Source organism: Triturus cristatus, chromosome 3_1 (genome assembly GCF_964204655.1).
Source record: "Triturus cristatus chromosome 3_1, aTriCri1.1, whole genome shotgun sequence".
In the NCBI taxonomy this organism is placed as follows: Eukaryota; Metazoa; Chordata; class Amphibia; order Caudata; family Salamandridae; genus Triturus; species Triturus cristatus.
In genome coordinates, this window is record NC_140583.1 from 113,799,061 (window position 1) to 113,819,838 (window position 20,778).

At 48.3% G+C, this 20,778-nt stretch overlaps 1 protein-coding gene across 9 annotated transcripts in view; it reads left to right on the forward strand.

Moving 5' to 3' along the window:
• CAPRIN1 (cell cycle associated protein 1) overlaps nt 1-20,778 on the forward strand; it is a 545,714-nt gene that overhangs the window by 198,820 nt on the left and 326,116 nt on the right. For all 9 annotated transcript variants that reach the window (XM_085643526.1, XM_085643522.1, XM_085643525.1 and 6 more), the window contains exon 5: nt 4,489-4,727. In XM_085643526.1, the coding sequence (XP_085499652.1) occupies nt 4,489-4,727 (239 nt within the window). The remainder of the gene's footprint in view (nt 1-4,488; nt 4,728-20,778) is intronic.

Consider the following 20,778-nt stretch of genomic DNA (forward strand, 5'->3'; position numbering starts at 1 on the left):
GAAGACAAAAGGGTGCCGCGCGGCGGCAATGACTTCCAGATGCAGCCGGTCACAAACTTGTCTCCATCCTACAAGATTGGCGGAAAAATCTCCCATTTTCTCAAAAATTGGCAAACGATAACTACGGACCGATGGGTCCTCCAATTAATACAATTCGGCCATTCCCTGGAATTCATACAAATTCCTCCTCAAACTCCTCCCCGCCAAAGGGCTCACAAAAACCTGCGCCCATTACTCCAAGAAATAAAGATTATGCTTCTAAAGGGAGCTATAGAGAAAGTTCCCCTAAGCCAACGAGGGAGAGGGTTCTACTCCCATTTCTTTCTCATCCGAAAGAAAGAGAAAAAATGGAGACCCATATTGGACCTCAGAAATCTCAACAAATTTCTGAAAAAACAGTCGTTTCGAATGATTACCATACAGGAGGTTTTGCATTTACTCAACGCAAACGACTACATGGTGTCGGTGGACCTTCAGGACGCCTATTTTCATGTCCCAATACACCGCAACCACAAGAAGTTCCTGCGTTTCATGGTGGCGGGCAGGCATTACCAGTTTCGGGTTCTGCCTTTTGGGCTCAAATCGGCGCCACGCATTTTCACCAAATGCCTAGCACCAGTGGCGGCGTACCTACGCCGTTCCCACCACCAAGTCTTCCCGTATTTAGACGACTGGCTTATCAAGTCCCCATCACAAGAAGGCGTGATAAGATCTTCCAACGCTTGTCTGACACTCTTCGAGTCACTGGGGCTCACTCTCAACCACGACAAATCTGTCCTGCAACCATCCCAATGCATGCAATTTTTGGGAGCCACACTAGACACCATCCACAGGAAAGCATTCCCGTCACAGGAACGCCAGGACAAACTTCAATCTCTGGCACTCCAGGTAATGACAAGAAAGACACTCTCGGTGCGCCTCTTCAAATCCCTCCTCGGGATGATGTCCTCCTGCATTCTATTAATCCCACATTGCCGCTTACGGATGCGACCCCTACAAGAGGCTCTGTCGAACCAGTGGATCCAGTGTACAGGGTCTTTCGACGACGTCATCCAAGTAACCCCGGCGATCAAACAGGCTCTGCAATGGTGGGTTCGCCCCAAGAACCTTTCGCAAGGCTTGCCTTTCTTGCTTCCTGCTACTCCTCATATAATCACCACGGACGCCTCCTTGGAAGGCTGGGGAGCTTTCCTTCAGGAGCTACAGATAAGCGGAAAGTGGTCCCTTTCGGAGAAAATGCTTCATATCAACCTTTTAGAGCTCCGAGCAGTCTACCTAGCTCTAGTGGCTTTCCTCCCGAGGATAAAGAACTCAGTAGTGCTTGTCCGGACAGACAACACCACGACAATGCACTACCTGAACAAGCAGGGAGGGACTCGTTCACTGACACTTTCGCGCGAATCGCAGAAAATCTGGAACTGGCTGCTCCGCCACAACATCTCTCTCCGAGCAGATTATGTTCCAGGCACCCACAATGTGTTGGCAGATTATCTAAGCAGGAGACAGGCAGCGTGCCACGAGTGGGAGCTGGATCAGCAGGTCCTCAACAATATCTTCGCCCAATGGGGCACACCTCAGCTGGACCTATTCGCCACCCAACGCAACGCCAAATGCCAATACTTTGCAAGCTGGCATCCCCAACCAGGATCCCTGGGGAATGCCTTTTCGATAGCATGGTGCAACGTCTTCGCATACGCCTTTCCGCCATTTCCCCTGATCCCCAGGGTATTACGGAAGATGAAGGCGGAACCTTGCACTTTGATATTGATAGCCCCAGCTTGGCCACGCCAACACTGGTTCTCGGAACTTCACCTCCTCTCCCAGGAACCTCCGATCAGGCTGAAAACGTTTCCATCTCTTCTGACGCTCAGCGATCAGCAGATTCAACATCCGGATCTAGCCTCTCTCAGGTTATCAGCTTGGCTCCTGAGTTCAGAGAGTTTCGGGGCCTAGACATTCCTCCAGACTGCAGACGAATTCTAGCTCGGGCTCGAGCAGATAGTACCAACAAGACCTACTCACTCAAGTGGAAAAGATTCTGTATCTGGTGTAAGACGAATAAGTTGCATCCTTTCTCTTCCACCCCAGAACAAGTCTTACCCTACCTTTTACATCTGGCAGAATCTGGTCTTGCTCATGCCTCCATTAAAGTTCACCTAGCTGCAATCTCACGTTTCAGAAGATCTTCTTCCGGCCCCTCTTTATGGTCTCATAGACTCATAAAGCAATTCATGAAAGGACTGTTTCGCACATTCCCTCCAGTAAAGCCTGTTCCACCGGCCTGGCACCTTAACATAGTTCTAGCTCAATTAATGAAGCACCCGTTTGAGCCCATCCACAGAGCTGACCTTAAATTTGTTTCCTGGAAGGTGGCACTTCTACTAGCTCTCACCTCGGCAAGGCGAGTGGGAGAGCTCCAAGCATTCTCTATCCAGGACCCATTCCTGCAATTCAAAAAGGATAGAGTCCTTCTCCGCACAAATCCAGCTTTCATTCCCAAGGTTCCATCTCACTTCCACCTCAACGAACCTATTGTTTTACAATCATTCTTCCCAAATCCACAAACCGTGGCGGAACGAACTCTACATTCACTAGACATTCAGCGTTGCTTGAAATTTTACATTGAGAGAACGAAATCTTTTCGTAAATCAAATCAGCTATTCATAGCCTACAGCAGACCTCGAAGAGGGCTTCCGCTCACAAAACAGAGCATTTCCCGCTGGATTTCTTCGGCCATTTCTTTCTGTCACCAACAGGCAGGACGTCCGTTGAGAACAACGGTCCGTGCCCACTCCACAAGGGCCATGTCTACTTCCATGGCTCTTTTTGCTGGGGTGCCCATTGTGGATATTTGTAGAGCGGCCACATGGAAGACGCCGCATACCTTCACCAAGCATTACTGCCTGGATGCGGAGATCATGAAGGATGCGTCAGTGGGCCAAGCGGTACTACGTCATCTTTTTAAATAGAGGTGAGCCCTTTCTTTCATCCCACCATCCTGAGTTTATGCACATTTCGCACTATAATGTATGCATTACTTATTCATTGCTTTACAGTAGTACTGTTATTTATCTCAGATAGATGTGGTTATCTAATACCTGTATGTTATCCATATCTTTCGAAATGTGCTTTTTTCACTGCTTGCTACTCTGATTCAGGCATGTGAATCTATGAAAGATACCCTAATACTGGATAAGGAACGCGTTACTTACCTGTAACTGCGGTTATCCAGTATTGGTATCTTTCATAGATTCACATGCAACCCACCCGCCTCCCCTGGAAGGGCTCTCTCGGATCTCTCAGTATACAGCTGCTTAGCACTGTGCTCACGAAAATCTGAGGGACTAGAGCTCCTACCAGGAAGGTTCTAGAGGGTGGTGTTAGCTGATTGGCTCTGGCCAAAATTTGGTCCTTTTTACATAAGGACGTGGATAGCTTACTAAGCTAAGGCCTCTGAGGCCTATGGCTGTCTTATGTCTTCTGGACATTACTTTGTTATTTACCGGCGACTCCCATTCCCGACGACGGGGAATGATTCAGGCATGTGAATCTATGAAAGATACCAATACTGGATAACCGCAGTTACAGGTAAGTAACGCGTTCCTTCTATACACCCACCCGCCTCCCCGGGTACCTTTATCTGTTGCTGTGCTAACTTTTTTAGATACAGCACACATGGGCATTTTTCTGTTTCTCACAAACTCCACGATCACCCTTCATAGCGAAAAACAATCTCTAGATTGAGTCGATGCCCATGCGCACTATCGTCCTAGGGAGGAGTCCCCTATCTCTTGACTACAAAGAACTTCTTCCAATACAAAGACGGAGTGCAAACATCCGAGCCCAACACCAGATGGCGATCTATGCACAAGTATATAATTCTGCAGCTCTACATGCCAAGAACAGATGCATACTGGTAAGTAGCATTTTCCATATATATCTATATCTCTCCTCTAAGGGTGGCACGATCAATCATGCAGCCCTTTGAGGCCTAGTTCTTCCCTGGCTACAGTGCCCTTGATACCTTTTTACATGTGGCCAGAGATGTGCCAATTGGGGTTGCAAGGTACAGTTTTGAGAGAGAACACAGGTCCTGGGAACTTGATTGGCATGGACCCAGGGAACATCAAGTCAAAGTGCATCAATAGAGTGCAACAGAAAACCAGCTTCTTACAAGTTCTGACTGTGTTCTCTTCTATTCTTTCTATTATGCCGAAACTCATTGTAGTTATTACAGAAGTGGTGGAAAGAAATTAAAACACATAATACATTGTCGAGTGTAATGGAGAATTTAGATCCTTGGTTTCTTTGCATGGCATATATACGTAGACTTGTAGTCCTCAAAAGTGTACCACAGAACAATAAAATGTGTTGCAGCATTTGCTGAAACTTTAATTTCAGTTTCTTAGTTATGTATAGCACACTTCACTGTTCTTCGTTGCAGGCAAGTTAATGACCACTTTCTTTTGCTCTTTTCCATCGCAACAGATACAGAAATCTATCAAGAAAGCAGCACGCAGAGATCAGCTTATGAGGGAAGAACTGGAACAAAAGCGCTTAAAAACTGTACTGGAACTGCAGTTCATTTTGGATAAGTTGGGGGATGATGAAGTACGTACAGAATTGAAGCAAGGATTAAGTGGAGTTCCTGTTTTGAGCGAAGAGGAACTATCTTTGCTGGATGATTTCTATAAGCTAGTTGAGCCAGAAAGAGATCCACATCGAAGGTATGTTATCAATACTGAACTGGTCTGCCTTTTAAGCTGTGCTTAATCTCTACACTGCAACAAATGAATGCAGATGGGTTCTGTGGTCCTTCCCTTCAGACTTAATTGGTGTGTGGTTTCAATTTAGTTTCAGAACTCCGTTGATTGTTTTAATCCTTACCCATTGTCGGAATGGGAACCTTGATCAGTTAATTATAGGCCAGTAAACCTAAACTGTTGTCTGGAGATAATTGAGCAAGCTTTGCTTTATTCTGCTTCCAGTGGGCTGGGGGCTGCATCATTATCCATCTCCTTCCAAGACTAACCAGCCACTCATCATTGCACTACACACTCTACCTCCACAGCAGATCACCTCAATAGTTTGTAGATCAACAGTACATTGGTTTTGTTCCAGTTTCAAGCATTCCGATCTCTGATCACACAAGCAGTCCTCTTCAGTTTATGGCTCACATACACTACTATGCTGATAACACTGACTTATATGTATGCCTTCCTCCCATGTGCTGCTTCTCCTTCTCCTTCCTGGTTGTGCAGTTCTTGTTGCGTAGTGGAGTACTGTATCAAAGAACAGGTAGTTTACTGCGGGGTACAGTATACCTTTGGAAGATGAAAGCATGCATTGAGCACCACACCTACACAGGGATCTAACATGATTATTTGATTACCCTAAAAAAAATTTATATTGTCCACGGATTCATAACACCTACTGCAACAATATTAAATAAGGGTACTGCACGTCCCCTGCCAGGTCAATTCAACTGCTATTTATTGAACACCATTGGAATTTCTAACATTTAACATTAACCTTTCACCCAGTGTTAGCATGGTCTAATCGATCATCCACAGTGTAAAAATTCTACTGCCTTGGTTTTGCATGAAAACCGGATATATAATCTTACTTTCTGCTATCCCTCCATTTATATTTTGGGAAATATTAGTCTTAAGTACACTTTTCCAATGACAACATATTTTTAACCCTGTGCGTAGTTTGCATAGTAGTGCTATGCTACGCGAAGTGCACTTCGCACTACGCGAGCTGCGTATTGCGGTAGGGAAAACTGTTCGCACTGATTGCACAGTGCCAGATGCTTGTCCGCACAGTGCAATCATTGCAAACGGCATCTTGCGCAGTGCAAGCGGTCGTTTCTGCCGCTCGAGTAGATTTGTACTCGAGCGGCAGTTTTTTCAACGCGGACTGGTAGTTTCTCATCGCGAGGATACGCAACCACTCGCAATGAGAAACCTGACCTCCCTGCTTTGAGAATCTCGCTGGTAGGTTTATTTTCCACGCTCGCGATCGGCAACTTGATGTTACTGATTGCGAACGAGGAAAAAGTCTCCTGGGATGTCATTTTGCTCGCTTGCGGTCACTAACTTGACGTTGAGGACCGCGAGCAAGCAAAACATGCCCGCTACGCAGTTTTGCACTGTGCTACGCCCATGGTTACATATTTTCTTCTCTGCTGCTTTGCATGAACTGTGGTTTGCCCAACCGATCAAATACCCCACCCATGTGAAATAATTTAGACATGTCTACATCTGCCCTTCCAGCTTGTCTGAGTTGACTATAATCTGCTTATGCAACTAGGAATTCTCCCCTCAAAGCTTAGTAGTACCTCTTTGATTAAGCTTTGTCACATGGTTAAGCCAACTTCTTTTCCTTGAATCTGCACTAGCAGGCTCTGATGGCCCTTGCAATACAGCCTTTGACGTGTGTCCTTAGTACTGGAGTGCCATCCTTATATATTCCACCTCCTCAAGAAATGGAGTATTACTTGACTGAAGACATTTGTATAAGGTTTACATTTGTAACAAGCCCGTAAGTGGGGCTATTGTTACTTTTTCTAGCTCAGTGTTGGTTATACATGCGATTTTTAACGAATATTTGTAAGTTTGCAAAATCGACTCTTAGAATCTTTTTCAGCAAAAACCCGGCAATGTTATCCTATTGAAGGAAATTCAAGTTGCAGGTAAAGTATGTTCTCGTTACTTTTGTAATCAAGTGCTGGGCTCCTAGGCTCAGTACTGGGACATCTATCTAAAACTGGCAAGTAATTACGTTTTCACAGTTGGTACGATTTTTAAAGAATGTTTGTAGTTTGCAAAAATTGATACTTAGAAGAAATTTCGCAGAAAAACAGTCAATGGTTTCCTATGGAAGAAAATTGAGTTAGCGGTAGGTATGGTTGTAATTACTTTTCAGGGTCAGTGCTGGGCACCAAGATCCAGCACTGGGATCTCTCCTAATAGCAGGTGAGTATTTTCGATTTCGTTACTCGATTGATTTTTGGTGAATGTTTTAAAGTTTAGAAACTCCACACTTTGACTGGTTTCCTTTAGAAATTCTTCTATGTTACCCTATGGAAGAAAAGTGAGTTATCGGCTTTTGGGTAAGTACTCGACTGGCAGAGTTAAGGTTGTGGGCATAGACTCGGGGGTATCCCAGGGTCAGATAAGTACAGTTGTTACACCCTCAGCGTCACAGGGGCAGCCGGGTGCAGAGTGAGGTAGGCCCAATGTTATCCTATGGAAGGCAGGGGCCCTTGGTTGGTGGCTGCTGGCTAGGAGGCCACGTGGCTGTGGGAGCTGGGCACCTGGGCACTTGCTCAGGGCAAATGGGGAAGTAGATAAGAGTAGAAGTTGCGCTGCCAGGGCCACTCGGGTGGCTGGTTGCAGGGTGCTTTTGAGCCGTCGGGCGCTCAATGGATTGCAATGGAGAAGCTCAAGAACGCACAAAGGCTGCAAGCTCGGGGACGAAGATTCTTCAGGTGCAACCACCACTTCGAGAGGTAAGTTGGGTAGTTGGAGGATAGGTAGGTACCCAGGAGTTGGGCACAGGGGGCCGCAGGGCACCGGGTGCAGGGGTGCCTTTTGGTGTCGGGAATTCTTACCCTCTGTTGATCGCGGTTGGGGGGGGGTCCCTGGTTCTGAGGCTGCAGGCATCGTAAGGAGCGTCAATGGGTCTTTTGGTGCTGGATTCGGGGTCACAATTGCCGAGGGGACGTCCTCGTGGTCTTTGTCCACTCCAGCGCTGGCCAGGCTTGGCGTGCGCAGTGTTCGCGGTTCCTGGCTGATGCCAGGAATCAGTTACTTGCTTTGAGCAGTACCACTGCTCGTGGGAGTCCCAGATGCTTAGGTAGCCAGGTCCTCTGGGGTTTGTGAGGTTGCTGGCCACGGGAGATGCCGGGATTTAGCAGGAGCAGGCTCGAGCGTTGATAGGCCGGTAGGCATCAGTGCGGGTATAATGTGCTGAGAAGTTTGATACCAAACTTCTCAGTCTTCAGTGTTGCCATCATGGTGCTGTGGAGTTCGTGTTGACGACCTCCCAGCACCATATACTCTAAATGGCTTCACTACACTTAGTGCCCAGGAATGGACCTGGGTACTGTAGGGGCACAGGGCTCGGGCACCTGTACCCACACCTCTGGCATAGGGCACCCAGCTAGGGGGGTGGCTGATGTATGCCAGGGCAGTGTGTGTTGTGGGCATGGCACACAGGGATGTGTGCCATGTCGACTCTCTGTTTTGTTCTGCACCCAGACACTCAGCCTGCAAGGGCAGTGTGTGTGTGTCAGGGTACAGGGCCTCTAAGGGTGGCACAAGAAGTGCTGCAGTCCTTAGGGGCCTTCTCTGGTCACAAGGCCCTGGGTACTTAGTGTACCATTTACCAGGGGCTGACATGTGGCCAGAGATGCCAATTGGGTTTAGGTTTCAACACAAGTTTAGGGACGGAAAATAGGCCCTGGGTACCTGATTGGCAGGAGCCCAGGGCACACTCAGTCAAAGTGCATCTGCAATTCAGATAAAAGTGAGGGCATACCATGCAAGAAAGATGGCACTTTCTCACACATCTCTTTACTACTCTTACTAACTCCCTCATCACCCTTTTGGGAAAAATTCTGGGAACGGAGACGGTGCCCTGCGCACTATCACCAAAAGGAGGAGTCACCTACCCCGTGACTGGAAAGACTTTTTAGAAGAAAAATAACGTGCAATTATCTGGACCCAACACCAGATGGTGATCTATGCTAAAGCATATGAATCTACAGCTCTATATGCCAAGAACAGATTCTTACTGTGGTAAATACCATTTTACTTTCCAGACAACTGTAACCTCTACTGGTTAGCCACCGCTTTGGGAGAATGCTGCTATATAGTCTAAGCAAAGCATGTGTGTCTGCAGCACCCATGCCCATCGAATGGATTGTTACTTATCAAGTAAGCATCTGTTCTTGGCATATAGAACTGTAAATTAACTTGCGCCCACCCACGTCCTCGGGCACCTGTAGTTGTGCAGTTCTCTTTATTTGCATTATATACACATTGACAACTATTACTACACTCACTTACTCCATTCTCACTCTCTTGTGGGAAAACAATCTAACAATGCAGTTGATGCCCATGCGCACTATCGCCGAATGAAGGAGTCACCTTACCTTGTGACTGGAAAGCTGTCCTCGAAGAAAAACAACTTGCAAACATCCGGACCCAACACTAGATGGCAGGAGTATGGAAAGCATGTGAATCTACAGATGTACATGCCAAGAGCAGATGTTTATTGGGTAAGTGTAAGGAAGTGGGTTTCTGTTGCAGTAACCCCCCCACTTTGTGCCTGATACCTGATGCACTTTTCCTTGGTGTGCCCTGGGTCCCTGCCAATCAGGTACCCAGGGCCTGTGTTCCTGCCCTAAAAACTTTACTAAAGCCTAAACCCAATTGGCATCTCTGGCCACAAGTCAGCCCCTGGTAAAGGGTACCGTAGGTACCCAGGACATTGTGACTTATTGTGCCACCCTTAGGGTCCCTGTACCCTGACACACACACACTGCCTTTGCAGGCTGAGTGTCCTGGTGCAGAACTAAACAAAGAGTCGACATGGCACACATCCCTGTGTGACATGCCCACAAACCCACTGCCCTGGCATACATCAGCCACCCCTCTAGCTGGGTGCCATATGCCAGTGGTATGGGCACAGGTGCATGAGCCCTGTGCCCCTACAGTACCCAGGGCCCTTCCTGGGCACTGTAAGTGCAGTGATGCCATTAAGAGTATATGGTTCTGGGAGGTTGTCATTACGAACTCCACAGCACCATAATGGCTACACTGAAGAATGACAAGTTTGATATCAAACTTACCCCAGTATTGGAACTTTCATAGATTCTCATGCTTTGTATCATTCCCCGTCGTCGGAATGGGAGCCTCGGTAACAAAAATATATATATATATACATATGTATCACCATAGAAACAAAAGAGAAAAATAGGCCTAGGCCTCATCTCATTTTGTAGTATATCACCCTCTTTGTGTAAAAGAGCCCAAACTTTTGCCAGGACCAATCAGCACAGCCTCACCCTCTGGAACCTTCCTGAGAGAGCTCAGAGCCTCAGATTTTTCTACCGCACGTTGTGCTAGGGAGTCTCCACTGAGCTCTGCTCAGTTTTTCTCAGAATTCAACTTTTGGATATCTTTATTGCCATCTTTTGTGACAATGTCAGAAAAGGAGAAGAAAGCTTTATTTAGAGCTTGTGCCTCTTGTGGGAAGAAGAGATTGTTTGTGGAAGACAAACATGAAAACTGCATTTACTGCCTGTACCCGGAACACAAGGTCACAGACTGTAAAATTTGTCGGACCTTCTCGACCAAGACCTTGAGAGACAGAGAGGGGCGCTTGCTGACGTGGCTGCAGAAGCTAAAGACCAGGACGGAGGTCCTCTCTTCGGATGAGGAGGAATCAATCTCTGGCACCTCCTCCAGGAGATCGAAGAAGAGGGGTAGGTCATCTCCCTCCACTTCTGTGGAACCCCCTCTCAAGGTCCCTCTCAAAGCCCCTCACGGGATCTCTGACAGGTCTGAGGAGGCTGGTCCCAAAAAATCTCCTCACGACAGTGTAAAGGAGAGGCAGGGACGGGCTACTGTGGACATAGCCCCTAAGGACAAGAAGGAGGTTTCTAACATCATCCCCTCCGTCCCAGAAGGAGAAACCTGTAAAAAAACGTGCTACAGAAACTCCTCAGTCAGTTCCAGGAAAGAAACCGCGTCCGTCGACGCAGGCGAAAGCAGGTACGTCGACGACGATCTCCTCAGTTAAGTCTGTTTCCATGGGGTCGTCGACGAGACCGTCGACGATATCTACTTCGTCGTCTTCGGCAGCGGTGTCGACGACTAAGACCACGACGACGACGAGTTCGTCCATGTTGATGACTACAAGTTCGTCGACGAGACCGTCGACGGGTGCTCCGCCGACGATGAAACATACTCCGTCGACGAAGAAGAAAGCTCCGTCGACGACTGCTCCGGCGACTACTGCTCCGTCGACGACTGCTCCGTCGACGACTGCTCCGTCGACGACGATTACAGGACTGTCGACGGCCTCATCGTCGACGATGATTTCAGCTCCGTCGACGACAGTTGTCCTTCAGTCGACGATGTCGTCGTCGAGTTCGTCGACGTTGATAATCCCTTTGCCATCGACTCCGTCGACGGGACCGCCGACGACGACAAAATTCGGAATTTGCCACCCAAAGATTGATTAAACCGGACATGACTTCCCCTAGGCGGGTCACGCCTTTGCCACCATCCATGCTTCTCGAGGACTCGAAGGAGGATGAGGAGGATGGGCAGTTTGGGGACGCATACAGCCCTTCAGACCTGAATGTCAAACAGCAGGACACAGATACGGAGGAGTTTTATGGTCCAGAGGTGCAGGAGGGGCACCAAAGCTTGACACAGGGATTACACCCCCGCTCTCTGAGGCAGGACTTGATTGCTTTGCCAGTGGCTTTAGTGTCGGATTTGCAACAGATGCTGCAAGACTATAAATCTCGTTTTCCGACGTTGCCGGATCGCACTCCAGTGCGTCCTTCTACATTGGTAGTGTCACGTGACATGCCAATGGACTTGCCACCTCTACCAAGAGAGATACCTCGTGCCATTTCACCGGTGGTGCCCTTAGTGGTTCCCCCACCTTCAGGTACGGAACCTGCTGATGGAGACGCACAAGATGCAGATACGGACGAAGACGACGAGGGACAGTCCTGCGTGTCTTCTAGGTCAACCGAAGCCGGATTCCGTTATTTCACAAGCCGCACAAAGTAAGTCAAAAAATCCGTCCACTCCATTAACCACGCCTCCAGATAAAGAAGGCAGAAGACTGGACAATGTGGGTAAAAGATTCTCCACCATGGCCAGCTTGTTGGTGCGTGCGGCTAATTCTCTGGCTATTCTGGGTAGATACGACCGCCAGATGTGGTGTGATATGGAGCCATTCCTGGACCAGCTACCAGACTCTAGTCAAGAGGAAGCCAGACAGGTGCTGATGGAGGGAGAAAGATGCTCTTCGGAAGTCATCGACTGTGCGATGGACATTGCTTCAACTGCTTTCAGGGCTTTGGCAGGGTCAGCCGTCTTGCGCCGTCAAGGCTGGTTGAAAGCGACCTGGTTTCGCCAGGAGGTCCAGAATAAGATCTTGGACCTCCCCTTTGACGGAGAGATGCTTTTTGGTAAGCATGTGGACGACGCCCTCCAAAGCATTAAAAAGGACACCGACACAGCTAAGTCCTTAGGATCTTTGAACTATCGCAAAGTGCCATTCAGAGGGGCACGTGGTCGGGGGTTTTCTAACTACAGAGGAAACCAATGACAATATTCCACGCAATCAGGACAGTCCTATAAAGGTCAATATTCCAGCCAGCGCCAAGGACAGTCGGCGTCTTTCTCTCGGCAGTCCCAGAGAGGACGTCAGAATCGTCAGGGACGAGACAACGCCAAGAGGCAATAGCGGCCTCCTGGCTCTGGCTACTGTTCTCCCCTACCACAAGCACCGGTCGGGGGCAGGATATCTTTTTGTCTGGACAGCTGGGTGCGTTTAACATCAGACCGGTGGGTCTTGAATATAGTTCAGAGTGGCCATACGTTGTAGTTCCAAGATCTTCCTCCAACAAGAGCTCCAGACGCCCGTGCAGCGAAACATCTCCGACTATTAAATCTCGAAGCCCACCAGCTTTTCATCAAGGGGGCGATAGAGCCCGTGCCGCTCTCACAAAGGGGCAAAGGGTTTTATTCCAGGTTCTTCCTGGTTCGGAAGACGGAGGATACATGGCGTCCTATACTAGACCTCGGGGAGCTCAACACCTATCTCATCAAGCTCTCTTTCAGGATGGTCACTCTCCAGGATATTCTACGACTACTCAATCCGGGAGATTTTTTGGCATCCCTGGATTTAGAGGATGCTTACTTTCATGTTCCGATCCACCCAGCTCACAGGCAATATCTACGCTTCACAGTAGGCAAGAGCCATTTCCAGTTCAAGGTGCTCCCGTTTGGCCTTCGGTCGGCACCCCGCATTTTCACGAAGATGCTGGCACCAGTCGCTGCTTTTCTGAGGAAGCAGTCCTTGGAAGTGTTCCCGTACTTGGACGACTGGCTCATCAAGGCTCCGTCGTTCAGGGCAACGTCTCAGGCTGTGTCAACTTGCATAAGATTGTTCGCCCATTTGGGTCTTCAGCTCAATGTGTCCAAGTCGGAACTGATACCCTCCAGGTCACGGAAGTTCCTTGGGGCGATTCTGGACACGAGACGATGCACGGCTCGTCCGTCAGAGGAGCGTCAGGGCAAACTGACCACTTCCGCTCGTCAAATGCTGCACAAGAGACATGTGTCGGTTTGACAGTACAAGTCCTTGCTCGGATCAATCTCATCCTGCATACCTTTGATACCGCATTGCAGGCTTCATATGCGTCCTCTACAGGAGGAGTTGGACAAACAGTGGCGCCAGGCAGAAGGATCGTTCAACGACAGAGTGTGGATAACGCCTGCCATGCGCACAGCCTGCGAATGGTGGCGGGTGAAGGAGAACATCGCAGGAGGATTAACGTTCCGAATCCCTCCTTCTCCTATGGTGGTGACCACGGATGCTTCCCTAGAAGGGTGGGGAGCTGTCCTCCAGGAGCTTCAGGTCAGCGGTCACTGGAGTCCAGCAGACAGACTGCACCACATCAATCTTTTGGAGCTGAGGGCCATTCACTTAGCCTTGCTGGCGTTCCTTCCCAGACTTCAGAACCGTGCAGTGCTGGTCCGGACAGACAACACGACGGCCATGCACTATATCAACAAGCAAGGGGGAACAAGATCGCGGACGCTGTCCAAAGAAGCTCAGGTGATCTGGGATTTTGCGATCTCTCACGGGATCACTTTGCGAGCCGAGCACCTAGCGGGGTGTCTCAACATCACAGCGGATGCTCTAAGTCGGCAGACGAAGGGGACACACGAGTGGGAGTTGGATCAGGCCACGCTGGAGGCAGTGTTCAAGAGATGGGGTACTCCGACCATAGACCTCTTTGCGACCCCGGAGAACGCCAAGTGCCGGTTTTACGCAAGCAGGGTTCCCCAGCGAGGGTCTCTGGGGAATGCCCTTTCGATTGCTTGGTTCGGCGCATTTTGTTACGCCTTTCCTCCGATTCCCCTCATTCCTCGAGTTCTCAGGAAGGTCAGGGCGGAACCATGCAAGATGATCCTCATTGCTCCAGCATGGGCGCGGCAGTTCTGGTACTCGGAACTCCTACTTCTCTCCCAGGATCCCCCGATTCGCTTGCCACTAATTCCATCTCTATTATCGCGAAATCAGGGGCAAGTCCTCCATCCGGATCCGGAGTCACTTCACTTGTCAGCGTGGCTCCTGAGCACAGAGAATTCCGCCATCTGAATCTGTCTAAGGAATGCAGGGATGTTCTATCTCAGGCGCGGGCACCAAGCACTAATAAGACCTACAGGGCAAAATGGAAGAGATTTTGCCTTTGGTGCCAGAGGAATAAACTCCATCCTTACAAATCCCTGCCACATCAGATTTTGCCTTACATCCTGTCTCTGGCTAAATCAGGTCTGGCGCACTCTTCGATCAAGGTACATCTGGCTGCCATATCCCGCTTTCGACGGAAGACATCGGGCCATCTCTATGGTCCGCAAGGATTGTTAAGCAGTTCCTTAAGGGGTTATTTCGGATGTATCCTCCGGTCCGGCCACCTCCGCCTATCTGGCAGCCTAACCTAGTACTGGCTCAACTGATGAAAGCGCCTTTTGAGCCGATTCACAAAGCGGACTTGAAGTTCCTATCTTGGAAACTAGCCCTTCTCCTAGCATTGACTTCGGCTAGGAGAGTTAGTGAACTCCAGGCTCTCTCTATAGTGAAGCCTTTTCTACAGTTCAAGAGGGATGTCATGATTTTAAGAACCAACCCTAAATTCATCCCGAAGGTGCCTTCGGAGTTTCATTTGAATGAACCCTTAATTTTGAACTCCTTTTTTCCGCGTCCTTCCACTCAAGCGGAACGAACATTGCATTCTTTGGATGTCCAAAGATGCCTGAAATTCTATCTGGAGCGCACACGCTCTTTCAGAAAGTCTACTCAACTATTTATTGCCTACAGTGCACCACGGAAGGGGTTGCCGCTTGCCAAGAGTGGCGTTTCCCGCTGGATCTCCAGTGCAATTCAGTACTGTCATCAGGCTGCGGGCAAACCTTTGGATAAGAAGGCCCGGGCGCATTCTACGAGAGCGATGGCGTCTTCAGTGGCTCTTTGCTGGAGTGGCGATTAAGGACATTTGCAGGGCAGCAACGTGGAGCAGTGTACACACCTTCACGAAGCACTACTGCCTGGAATCGGTGGGACGAGCTGACGCTGCTGTTGGTCAAGCAGTCCTCCGGAATCTTTTTCAATGAGAGGTGAGCTTTCCCTACAATCCCTCCATCCTGGTAAGCACATTTGTTTTCAGTAATGCTTGTTTTATCATGTACACTGAGATGATTTTGTAAAGCCATGTATTTACCGAAATGTGCTTGTCGTGATCTACTGCTTGCTATTCTGATACAAAGCATGAGAATCTATGAAAGTTCCAATACTGGGGTAAGAAAACAAGTTACTTACCTGTAACTTTGGTTCCCCAGTATTGGTAACTTTCATAGATTCTCATGCGCCCACCCACCTCCCCTGGGAAAGCTCTGTCGGTTTACTAAGGTAGTGGCTGTTGACACAACGGCTACGAAAATCTGAGGCTCTGAGCTCTCTCAGGAAGGTTCCAGAGGGTGAGGTTGTGCTGATTGGTCCTGGCAAAAGTTTGGGCTCTTTTACACAAAGAGGGTGATATACTACAAAATGAGATGAGGCCTAGGCCTATTTTTCTCTTTTGTTTCTATGGTGATATATATGTATATATATATATTTTTGTTACCGAGGCTCCCATTCCGACGACAGGGAATGATACAAAGCATGAGAATCTATGAAAGTTACCAATACTGGGGAACACAAGTTACAGGTAAGTAACTTGTTTTCTTCTCAGCACATTAAACCCGCACTGATGCCAGAGTGGGATTTAATGTAAAATGCACTACAGAGGGCATCTTAGAGATGCCCCCTGAAACCTAACCTACAATCCACGTTTTGTCTGAGAGGCTGCCTAGGCTGCCACACAGCAGGCATGTTGCTGGACCCCTGGGTGGAGAGCCCCCGCTCTCCTGGGCCTGCAACAATACACATCCTGGGCGAGGTGCTAGGTGTCCTTCCCCAGGATGGGCAGGGGGAAGCTTCAAAGGCATGCCGCCTTTGTGAGCATCTCCAGGCCACTTGCTGTACTCAGCAACTGGCCCCCACCGGTTCTGACCCCCCCCCCCCCACTCTGGCGGGAAACCCTACGTGAGGAAAGGGGGTGTGCCAGCCTGTGCCAACTCTCCCCCTCAGGTGGGAGAGGCAAGGTGAAGCACAACTCCGGGCTCCGGCCATCTTGAGGATGGGGAACCCTGCTTAATCAAGATAGGCTCCTGCCCCCCTCCCACAGGAGAGGAGCAGGATAGGGGGTGACTCACCCCAGGACAGGGACCTTTTGGTCCCTGCCTTTCCCTGACCTGTAACGCCCCTAAATTTAATATTTAGGGGCACCCTGATCCTTCCTTCCTCAGTTCCCGATACCGAAAAAAGCAAGAAGATCAAGAAAGAAGACCTGCTGTGCAGCTGCTAAGAAGAGGATGACACCCACTGACTTTCCCCCAGCCCCACAGGCTGGGGGAACCTGCTCCTGAGAAAACCTCGGCTCTTTCTGTGGTCAGCAACCTTAAAACCCCCGGAGGACCTGACTGCCTTGTGAATCTACCAAGACTGGAACTCCCATGAGCAGTCGTTCTGCTCAAACAACAATACCCCTGGGGCCAGCCAGGAACCGCGAATCCAACCCACTCTGCACCCGCCGAGCCCAGCCTGTGCCTGAGTGAACAAAGACCCCGAGGACGTCCCCACCGGCGATTCTGACCTGGAATCCAGTGCCCAAGGACCCTTCTCGACTACCCTGACGACGCCTGCAGCCTCCGGACAAGGGACCCCTACAACCGCGACCAGCAGGGGGTAAGATTTCCTGACCTCAAAAGACACCCCTGCACCCCGCTCCCCACGGCCCCCTGTGCCCAACTCCTGGGTGCCTACCTATCCTCCAAGATCCCAACTTACCCCTCGAAGTGTTGTTCGCTCAAGAAGATCCTCCGTCCCGAGCCTGCAGCCTTTGTTCACTTTCCAAGAGCTCCATTGAATAACATTAAGGGCCAGACGGCTCAAAAGCACCCCGCACCCAGCCGCCCGAGTGTCCCTGGCAGTGCAACCTTTGTCCTAATCTACTTCCCCATTTGTCCTGAGCAAGTGACCAGGAGCCCAGCTCCCACAGCCGCGTGACCTGCTTGCCAGCAGCCACCAACCGAAGGCCCCCTGCCTCTCATTGGATAACATTGGGCCTAACTACCTCTGCACCCGGCTGCTCCTGTGCCGCTGAGGTTGTAACAACTGTACCTACCTGACCCTGGGAGACCCCTGATTCTATGCCCAGAACCTTAACTCTGCCAGTCGAGTACTTACCTAAAATCCGATGACTCACTTTTCTTCAATAGGCTGACATTGACTGGTTTCACTTGGAAATTCTTTTAAGTGTGGAGTTTTGGAACTTTAAAATATTCATCTAAAATCAGCTGAACAACGAATTCCGACTTACTCACCTGTTATCAGGAGAGACCTCAGTGCTGCATCTTTTAGCCCAGTACTGACCCTAAAAAATAATTTTAACCGTACTTATTAGTAAACTTGAATTTCCTTCCATAGGATATCATTGCCTGCTTTTTGCTGAAAGTTTCTAAGTGTCGATTTTTGAAACTTACAAATATTCTTTCAAAATCGTGCCAACGATAACGTAATTACTTGCCTGTTTTAGATAATTTCCCAGTGCGGAACCTAGGAGCCCAGCACTGGATTACAAAAGTAACGCAAACCTACTTTACCTGCAAACTGAATTTCCTTCCATAGGATAACATTGGTAATTTTACCTAGAAAAGTTTCTAAGTGTCAACTTTTAAAATTCAATAATATTCCTTAGAAATCACTATTGTAACCAAAACGCTTTTACTTAACTGTTTACAGTGCATGTCCCAGGACTGAATCTAGGATCCAGTCCTGTGGTTAGAAAAGTAATCTACAAAGTAATTAATTGCATTTAACTAGAAATTCCCATTCAGCTCAATGTTGCATTGTTTGAAATTGTTTTGCCTATTGCAACAACTGTAAAAACTGTTGATGGACAGAATGCAGAACAATGTCATACATTCACCCCAGTACAGAGATCTGGGCCTAAATCCATCGTTTATTTGCTCACCATGCCGTTCCAGTTTGAACCCAGCCATATGCAAATCAGTCTTGACCCTGTGCCTCATGGGAACAGTCTAGCCCGAACTGCCAAGCCAGGTCCTCCCTGGACTGGAAACAAGCATCCTAGGACCGGTTTCGGGGTTTCACCCCTCTTCAGCCAGGATAGCTTGATTCCAGTGGCATGGAGAGCACGGGACCCACGTCCGGGCATACTCTTCCCACTCGGGGTGACCAATGCAAAAACAGTGGATGGACAGAAAAATGAACCCGAAACCGGTCCCAGGATGTTTGTTTCCGGTCCAGAGAAGACATGGCTTGGCAGTTCGGGCTGGACTGTTCCCATGAGGCACAGGGTCAGACTGATTTGCATATGGCCATGTCTGAACTGGGGTGGCAGAGTGGGCTAAAGAACGGTGATGGATTAAACCCAGATCAGTTGACTGGGGGTGAGTGTTTGATTGGCTCAAATGCTCTGTCCATCATCTCCTTTGGTATCGCTTTTTTGCAACAACTGTAGCTATTGTAATCAAAAAGTCTATTGCCTATTTGAAAAGTATTTAACTAAAGTAATTCATTCTGAGAAAGTATATTTTGATACCTTGTTGGTTCTGAAATAAAACCACTATATCTTTTGATATAAAACAATTGGCCTAGAGTTCAGTTCTTGAGTGTGTATGACCATTTGCTGACTGAGAGTGTACAACAAATGCTTTACACTGCCCCCTGATACAGCCTTACTGCTCGACCAAACTACCACTTTAGAGAGTAAGGTTATATCCAACTTTAGCCTCTGCCAAACCTCTGGGGACTGTGGACTCTGTGCACACTGTACCTTACTTTGGTCCAGTATATACAGAGCCACTTTCTTACAGTAAGTAACATAATCCTTTCAAGAACTTCCCCAGTTCTTACTTGATCTCTAAAGATTCTGATGACTCTAAAGGGCCTACTACATTCCATGATCAAGCAGGATGAATTATCAATGCTGGCTGGTGGAGTTCATGAGAGGATGGAAGGTCTAGGAATTTCATAATCTATTGCGTTCTGTGCTGATCAGTCATGGACATTGCTCGCTGTATGTCTACTTGGAAGTAATGATCTTGTTTGTAGGGAGTTTTGTTTTGGTCCTGTGGGCAAGGGTATAATTAGCCTAAATTGTCATAATTAAAGGACTACTGGTCCACTCCCAATGGGATATTTTCATTAGTAAACATCCTTTAGATTGTAAACATCCTTTAATTGTTCTGTTGATGGAAATGTGTTTGTTAGTGTCTCTGGCACCACATATTTTACATTTGTGGGGTTTAGCATTGCCGCTGAGATTTCTGAAATGATCACACAAACATGCTGTGAAATTGGATAGTATTTAGTAAATTCTTAAGGAAGAGCCTCCGATGTGAGGGCAATAATGTAGATGGGGAAAGCCCACATCCCATGAATTTGTTGACTTTGAATTGCACATCTTAAATGTGGTGTCATTCAGATTTGTTTCCCAGATAGTCCTTGACTTAGAGGTTTTAGGTATTACCAAAATAGAATATTGGGAGCGTTAAGCCTAGATGGGGGCTGAAAGGTTTAGGTCTTCCAGGTTCTATCAAGCCATTTCTCTCACCTAGCTAGTGTCTGATCAGATGCATATTGAGTGTGTTGGTTCTCACTTGGTTAGAAAGGATTTAGTAGCCATAACCAGTCTACCATTCCTTAAATCAATGTCGATCAGCAGATGAATCAGGCATAGGCCACTTTGGCAGCATAGGGTATAGGATATGGACCAAGTTGATGGTGGCTGGTTAGATTTTAACATCCGACTTATAGTTTTTTTTTTGCTGCTCATTATAGGAGAGAGGAGTTGGCCTAACTGCTAGGGCGGTTGATCTCGAATCTGGGGAACCGGGTTCGGGTCTCGACAATGACTCTGAACATCTTGTGATTCTGGGCAAATCACATAATCTCCCCGTGCCTAACAAAAATGAATGTGTCCGTGTGTAACGAAACTGGTGCTCATGTAAAGAGCTCTGATACTCGAAACCTTTGGGTCAGGTTCACGCTATATAAAACTCCTTAGAAAAAGAAAAGTGCAGTTCTGTGAGGCTGCTATTTTTATGCCAGTAATAAAAGCTGAAAACCCGAAACTGGTCCTAGGATGCTTGTTTCCAGTCCAGGGAGGATCTTGCCTGGCAGTTCGGGCTGGAGTGTTCCCATTGGGTGCAGGGTCCAGACTGATTTGCATATGGCTGGGTCCAAACTGGAATGGCATGGTGAGTAAAAAAAACGATGGATTTAGGCCCAGATCTCTGTACTGGGGTGAATGTATGACCTTGTTCTGCATTCTGTCCATCAATTGTTCTTTTTGCAGTAGTAAAAGCAAAGCATAACCCCACGTCC